General features: G+C 49.8%; 1 protein-coding gene across 6 annotated transcripts; it reads right to left on the reverse strand.

The window, feature by feature from the left end:
* Positions 1–1,081: 1,081 nt before the first annotated feature.
* LOC117004240 (activity dependent neuroprotector homeobox) lies at positions 1,082–23,953 on the reverse strand. Of its 6 annotated transcripts, none has more exons than XR_004419606.1 (8): positions 19,389–19,510; positions 13,657–13,810; positions 12,366–12,411; positions 11,051–11,357; positions 8,745–8,857; positions 7,628–7,720; positions 2,082–5,848; positions 1,082–1,981 (listed from the first exon to the last, which is right to left on the reverse strand). XR_004419606.1 is itself a non-coding variant. In XM_033074885.2 (7 exons), the coding sequence occupies exons 3-7, from the start codon at positions 12,402–12,404 to the stop codon at positions 2,723–2,725; spliced, it is 3,678 nt and encodes a 1,225-aa protein (XP_032930776.1). In that variant the 5' UTR covers positions 12,405–12,411; positions 13,657–13,810; positions 23,879–23,953; the 3' UTR covers positions 2,396–2,722. The 6 variants fall into 6 exon arrangements, 4 of the variants coding, with proteins under 4 accessions (XP_032930776.1, XP_032930779.1, XP_032930777.1 ...); XR_004419605.1 differs by having other exon boundaries at positions 2,062–5,848; XM_033074885.2 differs by lacking the exons at positions 1,082–1,981; positions 19,389–19,510 and adding an exon at positions 23,879–23,953 and having other exon boundaries at positions 2,396–5,848.
* Between the last annotated feature and the right edge of the window lie 277 nt (positions 23,954–24,230).

Below are 24,230 nucleotides of genomic sequence, written 5' to 3' on the forward strand. Positions count from 1 at the left end.
GGTCAGGGGCAGCCCGTGGGAGGGGCTGGGGTCTGCTCCAGGCCTGCAGAGGGGCTGTGAAATGTGGGAACCTCCAGCCCATGCAGCTCACAGAATATCCTCAATTACACACACTGGGTTAAGGCTCTCCCAGTTCTACTGAGCTATTCTCTTCTCCTTTCTGACTTCCTCAAAAGTGTGGTTAGCCTCAAATCTGGAGAGGAACCCATGACCAGCCTCAAAGCCAGATTTGAAGAGTAACTGAAATACTAGAAAGTTTATGCCAAGACTTAAAATAACCACCCTCCATCCTTGAGATCCTGGTAAGAGAATGGTTGTGTGCAAAACCTTTCATTTAATCACTGTATAAAATGGTATTTCCTGGAATTTTCTAGTAAATGAAACACTCCTGAATAGTTCATATTTCAGTCTTACTCTTCACTGGCTACACCCAGGAGTTCAGGACACTGAAATCTGATTTTGAACTACAGAGTTTGCTATTATTAAGATTACCTTGCCAGGTAATGTGATGCAATTGATAAAAGGACACCACATTGTTTATGTCACTGCTAAACAGATCAAGGCTGCTGCACTTCCCCACTGCAGTTTTTTCTCATCACAGCAGAGTCCCCCCAGTGAATCCCCTCCTCAGGGGCCACACTGCAGGCCTGGCCTGGCCAAACAGCTTTGAATAAACTCAGTTTCAGTTCTGGTGTTCAATTTACTTTACCTTCCAGGCTGGCCCAGGCTCGTGCTCCTCCCCTCAGTGCTCCAAAGCTCTGCCCTCCTGCCCCCAGGGAAGGATTTTCCAGGTGGAATCAAATCTCTGTTCATGGAGGAATTCACAGAGCTCCTTTCCCCAGGATGCAGAACCAGCAAACCAATTCAATGCTATTTGTAACAGCAACAACACATTTCACCCCCAGTTACTCTGCAGAGTCTCAATAACCCTGAAGGAGATTAAATATTCAGCAAGCACAAAACAGAGACCCCAGCAGGGCTGGGGAGCACCTGGAAAAACAGAGGCAAAAAAGAAGGAATGAACATAGGGAATGGGATTTACCAACCAAGACTGGAGCACTTGCAGGTAATAAAACAAATATTTACATTAAGCACAATACAGCAATTTATTTAGATGCTTAAATGAAGAATACAAAGGGAAATAAAGATCACAAAATTATACATACTACAACAGTGTGTCATATATTAGATGGTATAAATGAATACAACACCTTGTTGGTGTTAACTAAAGATAAAACTAAATATCCAAACCCAGCACTTTGTCTGTGTGCTGCTTCAACACAATACACTTTTATACAGATCTAAAAGGTGTCAAAATTAGTAGCTGCAAACTTGTTTCTTGCATGTGATTTTTCTTTTTTAGCTTAAAAGATTTCAGAAAATGGCTCTGAAATATGTTTTTCATCAGTTGTCATGTCAAGGATATTCAGAACAAGAAAATTCTATAATACAACAGAGTCCAGATATATTTTTATGTCGCTGGCTCTGGTTGGAGATTGTACAAGGTTATGTGCAAAAACTAAGTCTGTCAAAATTGATACTAGAGCAGTCTCAAGCTTTGCTAGGGAAACTAGATACAGCATTTATTACACAGCAGGGCAACACTAAAAAAGAGAAACAGATCTATGATGGGTACACAAGAACAGTTCCATAAGCTCCACTTGAATAGGTCTAAAAGACTGTACAAATATACATTTCATCTATTCAGAATGATACATGAAAACTCCATGTCCCCAGAGTCTGCTATACAGGGCACCGGAGAGGGGCCTTGGAGAGACACAACTCAGCATGGGCAGGGTGCAGGGAGGGCTGCAAACGCCGAGGAGACAATTCTGCTTTTCTCTGTGCACTCCAGAGCCAGGGCAGCCACGTTCACATTAACTCACTGTGCTCATCCAGCAGGGGCTGCCAGCCCCGCGGCCAGCAGGCAGGGACAGGGACAGGGACCCCAGACAGGGGAGCAGTGCTGGGACAGAGCCACCTGGGAGGGGACAGAGCCACCTGGGGGGCAACAGAGCCACCTGGGAGGGGACAGAGCCACCTGGGGGGCAACAGAGCCACCTGGGAGGGGACAGAGCCACCTGGGGGGCAACAGAGCCACCTGGGAGGGGATAGAGCCACCTGGGGGACAGAGCCACCTGGGGGACAGTGCCAGCCATGGGGCAGTGCCACCTGGGAAGCAACAGAGCCACCTGGGGGGCAGTGCCACCTGGGGGGCAGTGCCACCGTCAGGGTAGTGCCACCCTCAGGGCAGAACCATCCACGGGGGCAGAGCCACCCATAGGGCAATGCCACCCTCAGGGCAGTGTCCCCTTAGGGCAGTGTCCCCTCAGGGCAGTGCCACCCATGGGGCAGTGTCCCCCTCATGGCAGTGTCCCCCTCAGGGCAGTGCCACCCTCAGGGCAGTGTCCCCTCGGGGCAGTGTCCCCCTCAGGGGCAGTGTCCCCTCGGGGCAGTGCCACCCTCAGGGCAGTGTCCCCCTCAGGGCAGTGTACCCCTCAGGGGCAGTGTCCCCTCAGGGGCAGTGTCCCCCTCAGGGCAGTGTCCCCCTCGGGGCAGTGTACCCCTTAGGGCAGTGTCCCCTCAGGGGCAGTGTCCCCCTCAGGGCAGTGTCCCCTCAGGGCAGTGTCCCCTCAGGGCAGTGTCCCCCTCAGGGGCAGTGTCCCCCTCGGGGCAGTGTCCCCCTCAGGGCAGTGCCACCCTCAGGGCAGTGTCCCCTGGCTCACGCCTGCTGGCTGCTCAGCTCCACCCCGGGCAGGCTGCCGTGCATGGGCTCGGCCCCCACGGCCCCGAAGCCGTCGCCGTCCTCGCTGTCCATTGTGCTGCTCTGCCACTCCATCTGCTCGCTGGCCAGGCTCTCCTCCAGCTCCGAGCTGTTCTTCCACTGTGACTGGTCCTTGGACCAAAACCCTTCTACTTTTCCATAGGAACGATTCTTCCACTTTGACTGCTCTTCGTCGCTCTCAGATCCACCCCCCTTGGCCTCCACAGTGGGTTTGCTGCTCCCGGCGTCCTCGCTTTGGGAAGATTCATCTGTCCACACTTCTGGTTTTACCTCCAACGCGTTATCTTCAAAATCCGACACCTGCTGGGAGCCAGGCCCGCTCTCGGACTGGGAAGCTCCATCTTTCCATTCCACTGCATCATCCTGGTCATCCTGCTCACCTTCACTGTCTGAAACATCACCTACCAGTTTTGTTGGCTCTTCAGCAGCAATCATCTCTTCGTATTTAGAGCTTTCCTCTGGTTTTTGCTCAGCCTTCTCTGCAGCCTGTAACGTGTTTTCCTCCATCATTTCCTTGGCTATGCTGTCCTGGGGGTTCTGCACGGAGCTGTTGGACGAGGCTTTCCCAGCCAGCTCAGAGACGTGCTGGCCGAAGGGACTGCGGCTCTCGCTGTATTCCTCCTCGAGGTTTTCGTAGCTGTCTGAGGAACTGTCATTGTCTTTTTCTAAGTTGATTTTTTTATCAACAGTCTTACTGACATTGACTCTGGAATTCTTCTCGTCGTGGTTTTCAAACAGCCATTCAGCATCAAAATCCATCTCGTGCTTGACTTTGTTCAGCTCTTTCATGTTGAAGCCCAGCAGCACCCCAGGTTTGTATTTCTCACAATCCCTAACACATTTCTTCCTTTTGTTGCTGAAGTGAGATGCAATATCAGATTTCCAGAGCCACAAACTGGCCGCCAGCTTTTCGATCTCTCTCCGAGTGGGGTAGGGCTGCTTATTGAAATACTTTGTAAGAAATGTTTTCCTGGCTTCATACGAATCATCTTCGTGACCCTTGGGGTCCAGTGCTAGAACTACAGGTTCTTCAGGCTTCTCCTCAAAGGCAGAGGGGGAGTCATCATCATCCATCTTCCTCTTCTTCATCAGGGGGAAGTCCATGTGCTCGTAGGCGCGCTTCACGGGCGCGGCCGCCGGGGACTGGCCCAGGCGGGACGAGGTCCCTTTGTCCTGCCCGTTCTGGGTCTTGCCCACGCCCCTGCAGTGCACCAGGTGCAGTGTGATGGTGGAGGCCGTCATGTTGCTGGTGTACACGCCCAGGCAGTGGATGCACTTGTAGGTCAGCTTCTTCTCCACGGGGTGAACCGTCTGAATCACCTGGTGCCTCTCCCGGAGGTGATGCGCCAGCGCGTCGGAGATGGGCCCTTTCAGGATTGAAAAGCACAGAGGACACAGAGTTTTCCCCACATCTTTTTTGTAGGGCACTGCTGCTTGTGGAGAACTTTTGACGGGTACGTCAGATTTCTCCTGGATTTTGGGCTGCGGTTTGGGCGGGACCGGGGGGGTGTTCTGGGCGTGGTAAGCGACGGACTCGGCGGGAGCGTCCCGCAGGTTGTAGGTGGTGACGAGGAGGTGGATGTTGGTGTGGCTGCCCTGCTGCAATGTCAAATCAAAGGTCAGCGTGGAGTCAGTTTTAGGTCCCATCTCCTCGTCCACGTGCACCATGCGCATGTGGGCAGCCATCTTCTCCACGTCGTTGAAGGTGGAGCGGCAGTAGGGGCAGGACAGCCCGTGGATCAGCATGTGGTTGAGCAGCGTGTCCGTGGGCAGGTAGCGGTTACAGTAGAGACATTTACTCGTGAAGTTGTGGATTTTCATGATGTAGTTGGCCACTGCAGGCACCTTCTCGGCCTTGTGCTCCTTCTCAAAGTGGACACTGTACACGTTTTCGGGGAACAGCTCATTGCAGATCGTACAGATTTTCCACTTCTGCGTGGACGAGGTGTTGACAGCGGAAGGACCCGTAGCAGCCACGGGGGATTTGGAGCCAGACTGACCCAGAGCTCTGGACGCTGCCTGGGACTGCGACAGCGACGTCTGCTTGAGCTGCGCCGACGACAGCGAGGAGGAGTTGGCAGACTGCAGCGAGTACCGGGCTGAGGCCTGCGACCTCTGCTCCCCTCCCAGCGTGTAAGGCCTGCCATTGCCACTCGCTGAAAACTGTTTCATGCTTTGTGATTGTTGGGAAAGAGAAACGGGCGCATTGCCACTGAGGCTGAGCCTCCCCCCTGGCTGACCAACGTAGCTGGGGGGTACTGATTTAACCCCATAATTGTTCTGCTGCAGGTGAACGTTTGACATCATATTGACTCCAGAATTTAACGTGGGCTTTGGTATGGTGAGTCTGTTCATCATCTGCTGCGACGAGAGCGAGCGCACGCTGCCAGCGGAGAGGGCACCCATCCTCTGAGGGAGTCCCATGGGCTTTTTATCCTGGGGTTTGGGAGCTATCAGCATCAAAGGTTTCGACCTCGGCACCACGACGTTGGTGTGACCAATCATTGCCGTGACCTGGTATCCGATCCGCTCGTGGTCTTCGATCACGTGCTGGACTAAAGCTTCGTAGGACTTCGGCATGAAAAGGCATCGCTTGCAGTGGATACCCCCCTCCTCTCGGGCACTGGAGCTCAATGGCACCGCACCATTGAGGGACTTTTCACCTCCCTTGGCTACGTAAGGAGCAGCAACGTGCTGAAAATGTTCCCTGTAAATGTGCTTGCGAACGATTTCGTAGAGCGGGTCACGGTAAGTGCACTTCTTACAGTAATAAACAGCTTGTTCCACACTGTCAGCCTGCTTGGGTTTAAGGCTCTCGTGTTTGTTTTTATCTTTGAAAGTGCTGATGCCTCCACTCGGTGTACTGGCATTGGGAGCGTGGAATATTTTAATGTGCGTTTCCAAAGTCTTTTTGTCCGCGTTGAAGGTACAGTAGGGGCAGTTGAGCAGGATCCTGTTCTCAAAGTCTTCGCTGTGAACATTCCGGAAGTGGCTTTTGTAGGCTGAAAAGAACTTCGAGGAGAAGGGACATGCACTGCAGCAAAAGGGCTTTGTCCGATAGTCCTTGAACAGAGAACAGAGCACACACTAAATACTCACCAGCATTCCCAGCAAATAACACCCATGACATTCTCTACACTAAACAATACTCATGAGCCCCCTGCAACCGCCTCAAGCCCTCAGCTCACTCCTCTCCCACTTCTGGCCTGCAGCTGATCACATGAGCACACACATGATGTGGTCAGTGCCAAGGGGTCCCTCAAGGCTTGACTATGACCTGGGCAGGTGAGGCTGAGTCAGAAGTGTCTTGCCCTGTCAGTCACAAAAAGCCTCCTCTCTGCAGCTGAGTGCAAGGAAAGGTCGCTGTGAGTTCCTTTCTGGGGGAAAGCCCAGCAGGACTGTTTGAGGAAATGAAGCTGTGTTCAGATGAGATGCTGCCCACCTGAATCTGCCAAACTTGATAGATTAATATGGATGTAGAACTTGAGCTATTTTAGTGTCTTTATCCATTACACACTTTAATAGCAAAAATGGAAGTCCAAATTTTTTTCAGTGAACAAAAGGATTTAAGCTTACCAAGACACAGGCTGTACAAGCCCTTAAAGCCACCAAGCCTCTTCCTTGTGATCAAAGCACAAACCTGATTTTTAAATCAATCTCGAATGAGGAACGAAAAGGAATTTGGGAATTCCACCCTTGCAGTTTGCCTGCAGCTTTTGTCCCATTTAACACGGTGCCAATTCAGCTCTTGTCAACTGCTACAGCACAGTCTGAAGTGCCACTGGCCTTAGGGACAGCCAAGAGCAGCCTGGCACTTCATGGGGGTAACACAGGGAATTCAGAGTTACAGAGATTCCTCCTGAGTGTCAGAACAAGTCCTGTGCACCGAGCCACACACAGGTCACAGGGGGGAGCTGCACTTTCCCTCTGCAGAGCCAAGCTGGAATTCCTGCTCTGGCCACCTGCTGAAGCCTCACACACCTGCTGGAGACAGGCCCCAACAAACCAACCAAGAGCTGTCTCCTTTTGTACTACAGCTTTTATTCTGATCCCTAGAAAAAGGGACCTCAGTGTATTTTATGCAAGATGGTACTAAATGGTCATTTTCAGATTACCAGTAGGAATCCATCTCAGCATGGGCCCCAGTTTCCTCTGAGAGCAGCACCTGAGCTCTGAGGTGCTCACACAGGATTCCTCTGTAGAGGTTTCTGACCTGTCACTGCTGGGGTGAGGCTGTCCTGCAACCCCAGCAGAGGCTGCTGCAGCCCACACCACTTGCTTGAACCAACAGCATCATCTCCTCCTCACGCTGGCTCAACTCAAAATTCCCTTATTACCAGCTTAGAAACATAACAGCAGCAGCACTTCCAGTGCCACCGGGCTGCTGTGCAGAACCAGAAATGCTCAAAGCAGATGTGGGACCCAGGGCTGCACTGACAGTGACCCTGCACTGAGCACAGTGTCCAGTGAAACAGCTTTGGAAGGGATGCAAACCAGGAATAAAGGAAAGGAAAGGTAAAAGCCCCATTGCCAACTGTACAAAGTTGATGATCCTTTGGCCACAGGGTTGGTGAAGTTGTGCCAGGCTTGGGAACAGTGGGAATGGGTTCTTAAGGTGCAGCTGTTTGACTTGAGCAGGGACACATCAGCTCTGCAGCACTGACCACCCAGGCTCCTGAGACACACCAGAACAGCTTAACAAAACCAAGAAAAAGGCACACAGCTTTTTGCTGTCCTGAAAATCTGTGAGGAAAACTGCAGGAAAAGCTCTTGGCATGCCTGGGAAATGCCCTTCAGCACAATCCATCTCCAGCCTCAGTGCCCACTGGAACTCTTACCAACCTGGTTTTTTGTAAGCGATGGGTCCCACAGTCCCACATCCTCCCATGTAGTGTTTTTCAAATAAAAGTCATTAGGTTCAAACTGCTTAAAATCCTGGAGAAGGGAAGATGGGAAGAGAGGACAGAGTCAGAACCAAGGCCCAAGGGCTCCCTTAAGCAATCCCTGAGCACCCCTGCACCCTCCCAGGGGCTGCTGGCCAAGGCAGAGAGCACCACACAGAGGGGGAGTTTGGGGGACACCCCCGGGAGGGGGAGAGCTCTGAATATTCTCCATATCACCAAACACCTGCAGAACATCTTCACCACTCATCCTCCTGACCAACCCAACACTGTACTTACAAACTCATCTCATTCCAAAAGCAATCCTGGAGAAAAGTGTTCCCAAACTGATGTGTGGCTTTGGGATTGTTTTGGCTGATTTTCCTGGGGGTGGTGGTGTGGTATTTATTTTGTTTGATTGGTTCTTTGGCTTTTAATTAATTTCACACAAGAAGCTTTTAAAGTTGGACATGTGTGATGCCCAAGACACCCAATTCTTATAAAAAGAATTCTCTTATGAAGCATTTCTTTGGCATTTCACCCTTGCCATGAAGTCAGTAGCATGTAAGGACTCAAAAATAACACCTCCACTGAAATGAATACTGCAAGTTACATTGCCCCAGTTCAGAATTCTGCCCTTAAACATGAGACTTGCTGCAAATTCTGCAAGCAGGAAGGACTGGCATTTCTTTCTTGCACATCTCACTTAAATGCTCTGGAATCACAGGCAGAGCCACAGCAGTGGAGTTTGTCCAGAAGAGCAGCACAAACCCCTTCCCCTGCAGGAACTGACCCAGGCAGGGATGATTCTGTAACTTCAGGACCTGCTGCAGCACAAACATTTCCTGAAAACCTCAGACCCATTTCTGCCCCAGCATCCCACACCATCCCTGCTTCTTCCAGAATTATTGGATTTCAGCAGCCACTAATGTTTCTGAAAGTGTTTACAGGTACATTGCATCTCATGTTTCTGTGGAACCTTAACAGGTCTAAAAATAAATCATGGCATACACAAATACCTCCCTGTCCCCCTCACTCTGCAGCACTCCAGCTCTGCCCCTTGCAGGTGCCATACTTACTTCTATATGTTCTTTACAGTATTCCAAACCAATGTCACTAAGTATTTTTTTCACAGTTTTCCGGGCCTTTCTTAAACTGCCAAGGTTGTTGACAGGAAGTTGGAACATAGTTTCTATTGGAAAAGAAGAGTAAGAGAAAAGGTTTAAGTCAAATGTGTTTTGTCTGATAATGTTGCACTTTTAATTATCAGTAATGATCTGCCTCATTCTCCCCCAGAACTGACAGCATTCCCTAACACAGTGTTAATTCTCTGGCCTGGTCCCTGCTGAGGCTGCACAGGGCATTTCCATCAAGGCAACAACTGATGGAACAGCTACTGCAGCAGCAATGGGCTGCCTCTGGAAAGAACTCATTTCTTCAGAGTCTGCCAATCCCCACACTGAAGTACTTCAGAACTCAATTCTCTCCTGTGCAATGTATCCTAAGTGACTGATGTGAGAACTGGCAGGCTGAGCCTCAAGGTTTGTGTCAGTCCTGCAAGAAATTTCAGTGTCTGTTCAGTGATAAAGATGCTTCTTGTATTCTGCTCTAGGTAGGCTAAGAAATTAATGCTGCTTCCTCCCTCTGATGTACTCAGAGCTTTAACTGGCTGCAGCTCCTTGGCAAACATTCTCCTGGGAAGAGGGGACCTGAAAGCTTGGTCAGATCCCTCCAGAGACAGAAACCACCAGGAAAAGTCCAAGAGATGGCTAAAACCTCCCTGTGTCCCTGGCAAGTGTCAGCCTCCCTCCCAGCAGTGCCCACAGCTCCAAGTGAATCCAGCTCATGAACTGCTCTTCTCCTATGCTCTATCCATCTCATCTGTACTGAAAAACAATGTCTAATGCAACCTAGAGCAAGCCAGGTCCCTTTTAAAGACATGAAGAGTGATTTCAGCGCTTCAGAAACACCTCCAGTCACTGCATGAACCCATTTTTCAGAAAAAAATCCAGTGAAGTAGCTCAAATCAAGTAAGGTCAGGATTTGAATTAATATTTTCAAGTGAATTTCAAATCCCAGGAGATCATCAGCAATGTTATTCCTGGTGATTAATATGAACTGCAGAAAGAGCAGTGCATGAACACAGTGCATGCTAAAGCTCCTGGCAAGCCAGGCTTCTACTGAACTTCTTCAGCAAAGGCACCAAATGCTTTCTCTCAATTCCTGTGTCTAATGCAGCTGAACATGCACAGGTACCATGATACACAGAAACTCAAAGAAAGCCAATTATTTACAACTGCCTGGAAACATCTCTGATCTATCTGCAGCATCTTCTTGCCTCTGCTCTTTGCCTGCCTCAGTCAAATTTCAGAGACATGAAATTCCCTGGATCTTCCTATCCCCACCCATCATAACAGAGGATTGAGTTAGGTCCTCACACCTGAAACCTGAACTTTTAAATGTCAGGTTTTAACATCAACCTTACTTTGCACGCTCTGCTGGATCCAACTCACCTAATTGTAACAAAACCCTTCATCCTTAGACAAATACAGTTCATTTTATTTAGGTAATGTCTGAGTATCTGAGCACAGTGAGTGGACAGCCAGATACAGTCTGGTATTATTACAGGCTGTGGCTACAGCAAAAGCTTTTAGCATCTCCATCCATTTCTATTTACAGCAAGTAACTCCAATTGCAATGTAAACATCACTGCTGGCACCTCCTTGGATGGGGACATTAAAAGCAGTTGGGATTAAGCAGCCTCTCAAATAATCATCTAGGCATTAATGCTGCTCTGGGAATGAGGCATTCTTTATCTCACAAGAGCTGATGTTTAAGGGAGCATCTCTGACCACATCAATCCACACTGAAGGGCTGGGTGGGATGAATAAACCAACCCCAACACACCCGACTGGAAATACCCCAGCAGGATCTTCAGGTGCCTCAGAAGGCAGATCCTGAGGCTCTGCCTCGTGTCCAGTGTGTGTGTGCACAACTGTCTGACTGCACAAGGGGATGGTAAAGGCAGCACAGGGACTGGGAGCAGATCTGGAACCTTCCTTTGCTCTGTCTGTGCAGCATCAAGGTGCAAACCCAGCCTGCTCTGTCCCATTGTGACTGTGAGGTCAGACACACTCAGCCCAATCTTGTCTTACTAAAATAATCAGCAGTGTAAGAACTCTAGTTTATTAAAGTAGATTTTTAATCAATTTCAAAATAACAGATAACTATTTGCTGATATTTCTGTGCATGCTTATAAAACACAACAGCTCTTCCTCTGTTTTCCCCTCTCCCCTCACCATCCTCTGCTGCTTCCCAAGGTCCATCCATGCTCTTTCCCCCTCTCCTCCTTTCTTTGCTGGTTCTTGGCCTTCTTGGTCCTTACCTCGCTCATTCTCCCTCTTCTCCTCCTCCCTGTGCCAGGTCATGGTGTCCACGCTCTTCCGTCGCTCTCTCTCATCCTGTCTCCACCTCCTCTTGATGTCCTTGTCCTTAACTTGCTCATTTTCTCTCCTCTTCTCATCATCCCTGTGCCATTTGATTGTTTCTGTGTTTTTCTGTGGCTCCACGCTCCTTTTGAGATAGTCTTGTCGCCTCCTCCTCTTTTTTAACATATCCCTCTCCCTGGCACGAGCCTGCTTTTCTTTCTGGGAAAGAAAAGCTTTACGGGGCATCATGAGCTGCTGCTGTACCTGCAATAACAGGGATCCATGGAATGATGCACTCTGCATGTGCACCCAGCTCACCTGGAGCTGCACACACTCACTCAGCACTGCCCTGCTGCTCCTCTTCCCTCCTGAGCCTGGCCAGCTGCAGGGGCTGCCCCACAGCACCCCTGACCCAGCCCAGCAGGGACAGTGACACTTCTGTCCCCTCCCTGCAGCTCCTCCTGCCCCAGAGCCTCTGGCAGCCCCTGGGCCTTGCTGCTGCTGCTGAGGAACAGGACAGAGCTGGGAAGGGAACTCGGGGACCTCATAACTGTCTCCTCTCTTCCTGGACACATACATTTAATCCAACTTCAAGGGGCTCATTTTCCTTTCCAGACCTCCCTCTCCACCCAATTTGGGTGAAAATGGCTCTCTTGGCTGGGAGGAGGGATTAGGAGACAAGCCACAATCTGAAAAATTGTGTAAGCTTTGTTTCCTGGGGAAACCTGGCCAAAACATTTAACTGCAGTTAATGAAATAAGTCCTGACTCATCTACCCAGACTTCCTCCAAGTGTGTTATGTCTTGCTATTCGCAGGAACAAAGGGAAAAAAACGAGACTATTTACTTGGAGCATTCCTGAGGGGTGGGGCTTCTTGGGGTTGGTGTTTTGAAGCTTGGGGCTTTTTGTTTCTAAAGGTGTCAATGGAGACTACATTGAACAAATTGTTTTTACTTCTCTGTAGTCACCCAACACATTCATATTTTCAAATGTAATTTGAAAATGCAATTTTGAAATCATGGAAGAATTTATCCCATTATTGATAACCTTTAAATCTTTTTCTGCACACACTGAATAATTGTTTCAGAAATGGAAAACTGCAATTGTAGGCCAGGTTTGAGTTTTTTGGTTGGGTTTGTGTTAAATTTTGAAGAAAGATTTGCAGAGGTCTAATCAAAATGAAAACTGCAGAAAGGACAAAATTACTAGATTACAATACTTAAGCAAAGCCTAAAACAAAATGAAACAAATGTACTTTTAAAATTTAGCTACCTTATGGAAAGCACTTGTTCCCAGCATGCAATACTCCATCTTTTTCCTACAGAAAAAGCAATGTTTCAAACCCTTATTCTAAAAGCTGTTCCTTTCCCCTACAATACACCCCACCCCACACACTTCAACCCTCTACTCTGGTCCATTGCCTTTGTTAGGTCTGTATCATGATCCCATGGCTTTCATTCCAATAATTCAACCCCAAATTTCTTAATATCCATAATAATGCTAAAAGGGAAGGGCTGCAGCAGTCAAACACCATAATCAAAAAAATTCATGCAGTGTGGTAACACATTAGTACATAAAATTCAGATTATGCTACAAATGACTTCATTAAAAGGGTAGCTCTCTACCAGACAGCCTGGGTTTGGGTATTAAATATTTCTCACTAACAGTTGGCATTAAAATCAAAAAGCAACGGGAACCCAGGATCAGCATCCTCAGTGCAACCCAGACACTGCAAATCTGTACCATAGTCCCAGCTCTCTGTGGGCTGGCTGCCAGGACATTACTGCTGTTTACTAGAGCAAACTTAACTCATTAGCTTTGTAAATGTACATTAGCATCACACTTTTATCAGTAACCTGGTTCAATTTCAGTAACAGTAACATGAAGTAAACTGCAAGTGAAACACATCATGCAAATGATTTTCCCTCCCCCACCCAAGGCAAGCACCAACATTTCAATCTGTCACTGTTGTATTTTCTTTCATTTGTTTTTGGTTGGTTTGTTGCTGGAGGTTTTTCCTCCTTTGGTTTTATCTTTTCACAGGATTCTTCCCTCCCTTCATACAGCCCACTTTGATTGATCAGTTCACAGACAAATGATAGAAAATACCTTAACAAAAACCATTTCAGTTGAACTTCCAGAATTAAACATTTCACTCGAGATGGAAGTAAGTCATGTCATATTCCAAGGAATAACTTAAAGGGACATCCAACTTAAACTGCAGATCTCTGAGCTTCCCCATCCCAAGTCAGTTTGTTTAGCATGCCAGAGTCATCTCTCCTGCAGTCTAAAGCAGCTTTCACTTTCACCTCTGATGGCTGTAAACCGACAGAGGAGGGGAAATGTTCAACCAGGAAACCAATGAATCTGCAGTGAAGCTGCCAGAGTGATGAACCCAAACCCTCCCAGCCTCTCAGTTTCTCTACAGTCCAAGTTGGTGTTCCTGTAAGTTCCAAATGTCAAACAGTCAAAACTATCTTTTCAACTACTTTTTGCCCATACTTTGCCAAATGAAAACCTTTACTCCTCCCCATCTCTGCAGTACTTCTGATGAGGCATTTACCTCCAAAATGAATGGTGCTTGGGCGTCTCAGACTCATTGGACAAGTTTCAAGCACAAGCATCCACAGCCAATTCTCCTTGCAGAACGCCCCCTCAGGGCTCTGCTACAGCCCCTGGGGGAGCCCACAGCCCGGGCACACAGGAAGGCTCATATCCTGCTGGACAAAACAGAGACAGAGAGTAGAGACAAAGATAAGAGCTGTGATAGGGGCAGTGTCACACTGATAGGCACAAAGCCCAGCCGTGCTTCTGCAGGGCAGCTGTGCTGCAGCAGGGCTGAGCAGCTCTGTGCTCCAAACCCCATCCTGATTCTGCTGGGACACAGGGCTGAGCAGCTCTGTGCTCCAAACCCCATCCTGATTCTGCTGGGGACACAGGGCTGAGAAGCTCTGTGCTCCAACAATCCATCCTGATTCTGCTGGGACACAGCAGCTCTGTGCTCCCCCCCTTTCTGGGGACACTGCCCAGGATTGCTGAGTGCTGATTTTAGCTCAGGTACCAGCTCTGAAACCCAGCAGTGCAGAGGCTGGGAATGCTCCTCCCCATGTCCATCCATCCTCTGCAGTGCTCACCCCCATGTGCACCTCACCTGAGCTGTCAGCAGCTCAGCACAGCTGCCCTGGGCACCTCAGGGACACTGGAACCATCCTGGCAAGTCCCCATACAAACAGTGGCACACCAAACGTGCCCTTCAGCTCTGGGACACACATTGCTCTGAGGAGCACTCAGATTAAAACTGGCAGGGGATGGATGGGAAGTTTGGGGGAATGGCAGGTAAATGATCACACTTTGCTGGAACTGACATCACCCACAGATACAAAGTCAGTCTTGCACAGACTGGAAACACAACACCTAACATTAGAACCGTGAAATCCGAAACTACCAAATCTAAAGTTTATAAAAGCAAAACTTGTTGAGTCATTAATAATTACTCTGTCATGGAATAAGGCAAAATAAATTGCTAGATTTTAATCTCTTGATTATTCAGACAGAACAGCCTGAAGTACAGAGTGCTTTTCTTTGGCAAGTACACTTCTAATATAAGAGACTACAACATTTTAAGAAATTAAAAAAGACAACATTTAAAAAATACTTCACATGGCAGCAAAACGAATACTGGGTTATTGCACGTGCTTTAGCAAGAGCATCACCCACCCTTGAGCCAAGCTAGAATGGATGATGGGTTATTCTGTTTCACACTCATTTTCTGACTAAAGGCAGAGTTGGTATCCCTGAGTGCCCAGCAAGTCCAAATGAGCTCAGTCCCAGGGAGCCCTCCCTGCAGAGAACACACTCCTGGGTGAGGAGCCTCAGCCTCGAGAGCACATCAGTGCCAATTACTGCACCAGGCTGATGATCCTGAGCTCAGGGAACCCTTCAGCCCATGCTGGCTCTCCCAAACACTGAGGATCACTGCCCTGTGTGTGCTGCTCACAAGGATCCCCAAGCATCTGGCAGTGCTTTATGTCATCCAAATTCCTTTGATTTTAGCCAGGATTTTGCCAGTCTAAGTAACTGGTTTATACCTAACAGCCCAACACAGAATCATACATCAGAGCTGGCAGCAGCTCTGTGCTCCTGGGCAAGATGAAACAAGACCTGATACTGTGCTTTTTATTTCCCTACTCTGCTTTTGAAGCAAGGCAACTTTTAAGGATTTGCCCAGAGAACTGCCTTTCATGGCATGCTCCACAAGCCAGCCATGAAACATCTGCAGAGATGGCTGGGAGTGCAACACTGAGTGAAATCTCTTAAATACAGGGAAAATATGCAAGAAAATGAACCTGTGGTTCCCACAGCAACAAGAAAAGCTCCCTCTCTGTGTATGCAGGTTAAATTTTGGTCTGCTGTGTGATGGTGTAGAATATTTTATATTCACATGAGGATAGTGATGGCCTGTCCCTGGGACTCTGGGACCTGGCAATTCCAGGACAGCAAGGAATAGTGACAGCCAGGAAGCACAAGGGTTATCTCAGGGAAGAGTGAGCAAGAGGACAAAAAAAGGAATAGAAGTATGAGAGAGAAGAGAGAATTTGGGAGAACAGAAACTACTGAGAGCTTCCTTGAAAGTAAGAGTTGCAATTAACTCTCTCTCTCCTCCCTGTAGGAGTGATTGAAGAGCCTATTCCAACAAACCTCTCACTGGCTGACATTGAAACTTTCACTTTCTTCCCTTGGTCTCTTCCCTTTCCTCCTTATTTAAGCATTTCTGGCCTAGTTCTGCTGGGGCTGTGCAGCCACACTCCTGTGAAGGTAATGAGATTTGCAGTTCAGCAGCACATCTGAAATGCCAGACAACTGAGGGCTCCTTTTGCAATCCCTCTAATCCTGGAGGGAGCTGTTTTGTAACAGGGACATCTCCATGGGAGAGACCTCCTGAGGCTGCCCCTGGGCCCCCTGCAGCAGGGAGCTGTGCCCAGGAGCAGGGGGCTCCTGCAGCTGCTCCCAGCTCAGCTCCAGCAGGGATCTGGGCTGCAGAGCCAGCCCCAGCCCTCCTGCTCGGGTCTGTACCCAAAACAGGACTGGGCACCTGAAAGAGGAACCAACACAAACCTAAATTACACCCTCTGAAAAGCTCAGCTTCAAAGCTGAGATTATCAAACTGAAATCAACTGCAAGCTGCTACCTGGACAAAGCACTGTAAAAGCTGAGCCCTGCTGTGCACAGGAACACTCCAGCTCTCCCTCACAGGCAAACAGGCAATTTGTTAACAGCCCCTTTGTCAAAAAGCCAAGGATTTAAAAATATTAAAAACCACTCCAGAGATTAGATCAGCAACTTCCAAAACCAGTTGCAAGTCGTGTGTCAAAACAAAAGGACCATTTCACACCACTTCTCAGGGCATCCTACACAAACATGGCCTCAGGAGGGAAGTCCATCTAAAATGTGGTACTAAAAAAACCCCACCTTATCCTTGGGAGGCAATTCTGAGACTAAAAACTTTTAACATCTTGTTTCAGTAGCTACATGCAATTTTCAGCAAAGGTTTATGAAACTCTGGTTTACACATTTTTGTTTGGGTTAACTGCCCAGCCTCAGCTTGACTCTTGCATTAAGAACTCCCAACTTCCCATCTGAGGAAGAACTATGGAAGGTAGCTGGAGTGAAAGGATTCAGTAAGGCTGATATGCCTCAGTCTCCATTCATTCTTTAAGGCTAAAATCCACCTTCTGCAGTCCAGCAGACAGGGATCTCCTAAGTCATTCACACACTTCTCATTCTTGCTCAATTTCTGGAATTTTCCACTGGAGCCAGAAGCTCCATCTGGTGGGTGTGGACACTCACTGCAAAACTGAGCAGGAATTAACTGTTTCCTCATCAACTTCATTTCAGCAGGAGGAGCCCGGGCACCGGGGCATCTCAATGTGAGATACAAAATGGTCACATTTTGATTGCTCTGGGAACCACAACTCCTCATTTCTGTTCTGATGAACAATCTGCTTCCCTAGGCTCTGCTGGGAACTCCTGGTGGGATTTCTGGTTTTGATGATGCAGGCTGAGGTATGCTAAAGGACGCTGGAGCCGTAGTGGAATGTTTTCTGAGGGATCTTTTCAACACACGTGACAAAGGCCACATCAACCCTGGCAACCTCTACTGCATTCTGAAAAGCACTTTGGAACCATGTCCATTCTCTAGGGCACAGGAAATCCTGAATTAGAGCCACTCACAGTTCCAGAATTAGCCTTGCACACCTCCTGCCATCTTAGAGAATATCTTTTGTGACTGTTCAAGACCTCCACCGATAAATGTTTATATGCACACAACATGGGCACTTCAATCAATATTCAATACACATCCTCAGTGTGAGAGCCAGGCTTGTTCAAGGCCATTTCTAAAAGATTTTGGTGTGAAATGCAATAAAGCCTGCACATCTTGCAGAAATTTGAAATCCAGACTGGAGATCATTGAAGCACAAAGGATATTATTTGCTTACACCATGATATCTACACTTCAGTGATCAGGAAAAGAGGCTGCATGAATATGCTCTACAATTCCAAAATAATCCTCATCTAGATTGCAGCTAAGCATGAACAATCCCTAAACAAAAATAATTTTGGAAATAGAAGCATGATTAATGAATGAGCAGTTACCATTTAAGTTAAATCAAGAATCATCTTAAAATTTTCAATCCAAAGCTGACAAAAACATTTGTGTAATTAAACAAAGCAGCACAGTGGTCGCTGCAAAATGTGCAAGAACAAAGCAAATAATCAATATACACCTAATTAATGATTGGATTACCCTGACTGGGAGACTGCAAGTGAGAATGGTGCCCTGCCCTCTGTGCCATGTTCCCTGACACCAGCACTGTCACCAGCCATGGCAGAGCCCCGATGCAGCCAGAGCAGGTTTGGGGCACAGCAGCTCCTTCCCTCACCCAAACAGCGCTGCTGGGCCCTAGCCAAGCCCCGGGGCAGCAGGAAACAGCTCCAGCCCTGCCCTGGCAGCTCCACACACAAACACACTCCAGGACACGCTGACACAGACACACAGACCACAGACACACACACAAACCACACACAAACACACTCCAGGACACGCTGACACAGACACACAGACATACACACAGACACACACACACACACAGACATACAGACACACACACAGACCACAGACATACAGACACACACACACACACTCCAGGACACGCTGACACAGACACACAGACATACAGACACACACAAACCACACACAAACACACTCCAGGACACGCTGACACAGACACACAGACACACACACACACAGACATACAGACACACACAAACACACTCCAGGACACGCTGACACAGACACACAGACATACAGACACACACACAGACCACAGACAGACACCACACACAAACACACAGATATACAGACACACACACACAGACACACACTGACACAAACACACATCAGGACACGCTGACACACACACACAGACCACAGACACACAGACATGCTGACACAGTCACACAGATACACACAGAGACCACAGACACACACACAGACCACAGACAAACACACACCAGGACATGCTGACACAGACACACAGACACACACACAGACACACACACAGACACACACACACAGACACACACACACAGACACACACACACAGACACACACACACAGACACACACACACAGACACACACACACACACAGACCACAGACAAACACAAACCAGGACACGCTAACACAGACAAACACACAGACAAACATACAGACATACACACACACACACACACTGACCACAGACAGACAAACATACAGACACACAGACACTTGACAGACACACACTGACACACACAGACACAGACAGACAAACACACACAACACAGACACAGAGACACAGACCACAGACACACTCACACAGATAAACAGCCTCACACTCTCAGGTTTTCACACCCAGAGCAGCCCTGCTGTGCCCTCAGCAGCCACAGGCAGGGCTGTGTGCGAGGGCCAGCACAAACCAGCACACAAAAGAGCACACGAATACTTTCCCCAGCCCATCCAAAGCCCGCCAATCCACGCTGTCTCAGACAGCAGATCCATCACACACTGGAGGGATCTCGCCAACTGGCTGCATCTGAGTTTTCCAAGGGTAAAAATAGGCACTGAAGGAGGCTGGTGCTGCTTGTTTTCCCTTGCCTTACACTTCACACACGCGAGGCACAAACGCTGCCATTACACCACGGGAAAGGCTGTAAACAAGAGCTTCAGAGCAGTCTCACACTGCACATTTCTTACCTCTCTCCCTTCCTGGCTAAGCAGAGCTCCAAGGGCTCCAGTCCCTGCCTACATTCCAGCGTTAGTCCACCTCAGCTACTGCTGTCCTCCAGCTGCCTCAGGAACCTTCCATGGGCAAAGGGCTTCACAGCAGCAGCAATGGGGAAACAAAACAAAAAAGAAGATCACAAACTTGAGTTTGACTATTTAGGTGAAAAAAAGCATTTTAAGACCATTATCTTGCCCACTTAGATTTCCAGAGCCATTTTGTCCCCTTACTGCTGCTATGAAGGTGCATCACCCACAGCTTCCTTGGGCCAGCTGCAGCACGAGCACAGACTGTGAGATCCAGAGCCCATCAGAAATGGGTGCACACAGAGGGAGAACAGGCTGAAAGAAAGCATTGCCTGAGAGCTGGGAGAGGAGCTGGGGCAGGGAAGAAACAGCCAGCAGTGAAGGCAGGCTGGAGAGCAGGCCCCTTCCTCCACCTGCAGGGCTGGAGGAGTTGGAGTGCTCCCTCAGGGAACAGCTGCTCACACAGTTGCTTTATTTTTGTTTCTTGCAAATTGTTTTAATTTGTCTGCTTGAGAAGCAGATATTAAATGAAAGATTTTTGCCATGTGATCTGCGTACATCTGCAGGTGTGATGTGTCCACAGGGTCAACTACACAGGCCTTGGACTCCACAGCCACTGTCAGTTTTCATCTAAATAATCTCCAGTGCCACCTTAAAAAAACACAAAACAAAAAACCCTACAGTAAGGATATAAATGGTGGTAACTGAAAGTGACTCACTGCAGAAAAAATGGCATTTACTCCATTCTTACTCCAAACCATCAACCCTCATTCACATTCAAGAGCACTACAGAGAAATCTGACACACTAAATACAAGCTCTTTTGCCTTCTGACACCAGAACTGCAGTGAAGCTCTGAACAATGCAGTTCTTGCCTTGAGGCACAAGGCCCTCAGGTAGATAAACAGGGGTTCCACCCTCTCCAAGAAGTGTTTATTCAAATCTGATTTTTAAAGCAGACCCAAGTTCCTCCTGAAAGCTCATGAGGAACAGGCCAATTTGGCCATCCTGCCTAGGAAAGCAAGGGCATTCTTCCCTGATGTGTCAGGTGAGGCAAAATAAACCTCCCACACATACTGAAGGTAGAGGATTTATTTTTAATGAAACTAAATTAAAACCAACAAGGTTCTTTTCCTTCCAATGCAAAGAGACTCAGAGCAGCACCTTCCACTGCCATCTCCATCTCTTACACTGTCAAGAATCACCTCTAGCAACGGACTTATTTATGTGAGCAGAACGATCTCCACATTAAAAGTGATGCTGTTACAATTATGTTTATAGAACCATACCCTATATATATATATAAATCTGGACACAGAGCAGCTCTTGACACAATATACCAAAAAAACCACGTGTGATGCTTGTTAGATCCAGGCCAGCATAGTCTGCTGTTGCCTTTCTAAACAAGCATGCTGCAAGCATCTTAAAGAAAATAATCCCACTAAATGTAGCAATATAATATACAAACTCAGCTGACTTCCAAAAATTCCTCAATCTTGCCCATGCAGGTAGAGCAGCTCCAATGGCACCTGTGAAACAACAACACACAGAGCAGCTGCAGCCCCAGAGCTGTTCCTGCCTCTCCTGGCACCTCTCCTACAGTCTCTAAACTGGTCCTCCTCAGATCTGATACTGCTTTGTTCATTCCCAACAGAATTTCGTCTCACTTTAACATCTCAAGTAGTGGAGCAAAGATAACTTCCCCTTTCTAAAAGCAAAACCCCACAAAAACCACAGCAATACATTTCCTATTGAGCTGCTAAATCTTAACTGCCACCTCAAAAGAGACATGTGAACCCAGGAGCACTGTCTTGTCTTCCACAAAATCACTTGTTTCAATTTCTTTCTTTGCATCCATCAAATCAGCTGCCATCTTAACAACAAGCCATAAAAGATACATTAGGACTGTATGACTTGTGACTACTGATAAGACTCTGATATGCTTTGTGTTCCAGGAATTCTACAGTAAACTTCAATGTTTACTTTCAGTGTTGGTGTTATTACAGAGTGGTGAAGCTGAGCTGGGAATAATCACCCATTATTCACCCTGCAGTGTGTGAGCAGCACAGCTCACCTGCCCCAGAACTCGTGTCCTGCATCTCCCTGCAGCTCAGCCGAGCTCACAGCAGCACCAGCTGATGGCAGCTCACACTGAACCCGCTGTGACAATGACAGGGACCAGTGGCAGTGCCAGGGAGCACTTCTGGCCACTGCAACTTCTGCCCTCCACACACAGAAAGCACATCAGGTTCCTCCTCTCAGCCTGGGCAGCACACACGTGTTCCTGTGTTCCTGCAGCTGAGCTTAACTCTGCAGGGCATGAACTTTCCAAAACAGGCAGGAAGTTCCTCTCCTGTCAGACTTTTCACTGCCAGCTGTGACACCTGTGACATCTGTCTCACCTCCCTCATCCCCTGCACACCCAACAGCCTAACACTGTGAATTACAGGCTCCTCATGACAACACCCCAAGCAGAAACAGTGCTACCCTAAAGAGATGCCTTCTGCAAACCTGTCTGATGGACCAGCACTTCAACTCAAAACAAAAAAAATTCTATTTAGTAATGAGCCACTAAAACTGGATCAGTTTTCAGTGGTCTCAGGGATGTCCCCTGGGAGCCTCTCCTGTCTACTGGATACCAAAAAGTCACTCTTGAATGCTAACTAAGAAATAACACTTGAGCAAAGGGCAGCTAACCACCAAGAGTGCAAAAACATCTAGCTTAGCATCACTTTTGGAGAACAAGTTATTTGTGTGTGCCAAAAAGGACACCTCTGTTTAGACTGAAGGAAGTATTTGCTGTAATAATCTTCAGAAAAGGTAACCATTAAGTGACAGCCCATCAGCATCTGGTGCAATTCTCTTAACACGGTGCTTCTCTTCTGTTGTCTCCTCTAAGATTCCAGCAAGTATTATGGTAGATGTCCATCTACTGATATCAAATTACTGCCCAACATCTGCAACTGCACAGCTGCAAAGGAACCAAGCTTTGCTTTGGTTTGTTATTAGAAGCAGAAGAAAAAGGCTTTTCTATTTCTTAAGCAGACTGATCCATCTTTCTCACCTAGATGGATGACAGCTTGTGATTCTGAGTTTGCAGTGTCCTGAAGTGAAAGTTCTCCCGAGCAGGAGACCCTGCAGGAGGGAGCAGTGCTGGGGCACAGGGCTGAGCTGCACAGCAGCCAGCTAAGGTCGGTTCATGCTGCCCTGCCAGGCGGGAATCCTCTGCCTCTGTTCCCCCACACCTCCAAACAGAAACCGAAAATAGCAGCAAAAATAAATGGAAACACAGCTAGGGAAAAAAACCACAACTTAAGAAAAAGGTGTATTACTCTACAAGGAATGCACACCTCTTTGACATCTACCAAACGGCTTAAACACACCCGACAAACAGCGACCAACACCTGGCAGCGCCGGTATTGGGGTGCCAGACAAAGCCCCTCGAGCTTCGCCCCACAGTGGGGGCTGCAGCCACGTGCGCACAGCTGGGCCAGCCCCGGCCCCGCAGCCCCGGTCCGAGCGGTGCCGGTGCCAGGGCCCCAGTCCGAGCCCCCGGTCCGAGCGGTGCCAGGCCCTGGTGCAGCCCCCGGTGCCCCCCGGTCCGAGCGGTGCCGGTGCCAGGCCCCGGTGCAGCCCCCGGTGCCCCCGGCCCCCCCTTCCCGCCGCAGCGGTGCCCGGCGCGCAGGGCGCCCCCTGCCGGCTGCCGCCGCGCAGCGCCCCGGCCGGGCTGCGGTGGTTTCGGGGGGGCCGCGGTGTCACACCCGCGGCCGCTGCCGGGGGTACCGGGGGTGCCCGGCCAGCCCGGCACCGCGCACGCACTGCCGCTTGCTTTGGAACCCCCGCCCGGGCCGCAGCCGCCCGGGAAAGGGGGTGCGTGGCACGGGGGTGTCTGTCCGGTGCGGCTGCGAGGCTCCGGTTCGGTGTCCCCCCGCCTTTGTCTGAGGAACGGGTGTCGGTAACTGTAGCCCGGGGCAGGGATGGGTGAGGTAACGGCGCTCCATCCCGCAGCCGCGGCTCGGGATGGCAGCGGCGGATCCCGCCTTTTTCCCGCAGGCAGGGACCCCTCGGCTGCTCCCATTCATCGCATCCCCGGCGCCGCTCCAGCACCAACTCCGCCGGCGGGGCCCGGCGCAGCTGCACACCGGGATGCCGGAGCCGGCCGGCGGCTCGCGGTCCCGCTCCCTCGGGCTGCCGGGACACGTCCGTGTGGGGAAGGGGAGGCGGCCGGGGCCGGCGGCGGGGAGGGAGCAGCGCCGCGTTCCCCGCAGCCGCCGGGGCTTCTCAACATGTGTGGGGCGGGGAGGGGCCGCTGCCAGCTCCGCACGCCCGGTGCGGCGGGCAGGGCGGCGGGCACGGCGCGGGATGCCCGGGGGAGGGAGGGGGCGGTCGGGCGCTGTCCCCGCCCGGGTCGCACCGCGGACCCGCGCTCGCACCTACCTGACCGGGCTCTCCTCGCTGCGAGGGCGGGCTGGGGTGGGGGGGGGGGCGCCGGACCCTCCCCGGCGCCGCCCGGTCCCGGGGCGGGCGGGCGGAGCGGAGCCGCTGGCGGCGCGGGGGAGACAAAGGGGGAAATGACGGGGGTGGGGGTGCAGTGTGCGGGGCGGGCGGTGCGGAGCGGCCCCGGGGGCGGGGGCGGCGGTCACTGGGCCGGGTGCCCGGGGCGGGGGCGCGGGCGGGGGCAGCGCCCGGGCCCCTCAGACAATACAGCCGGGTCCCGCTGCCCAGAGCCTGCCCGGGCCAAGATGGCGGCCGAGAAAGAGCGGAAGTGACGCCAGACCCTCATTAGCAT

Source organism: Catharus ustulatus, chromosome 17, assembly GCF_009819885.2.
Source record: "Catharus ustulatus isolate bCatUst1 chromosome 17, bCatUst1.pri.v2, whole genome shotgun sequence".
NCBI lineage: Eukaryota > Metazoa > Chordata > Aves > Passeriformes > Turdidae > Catharus > Catharus ustulatus.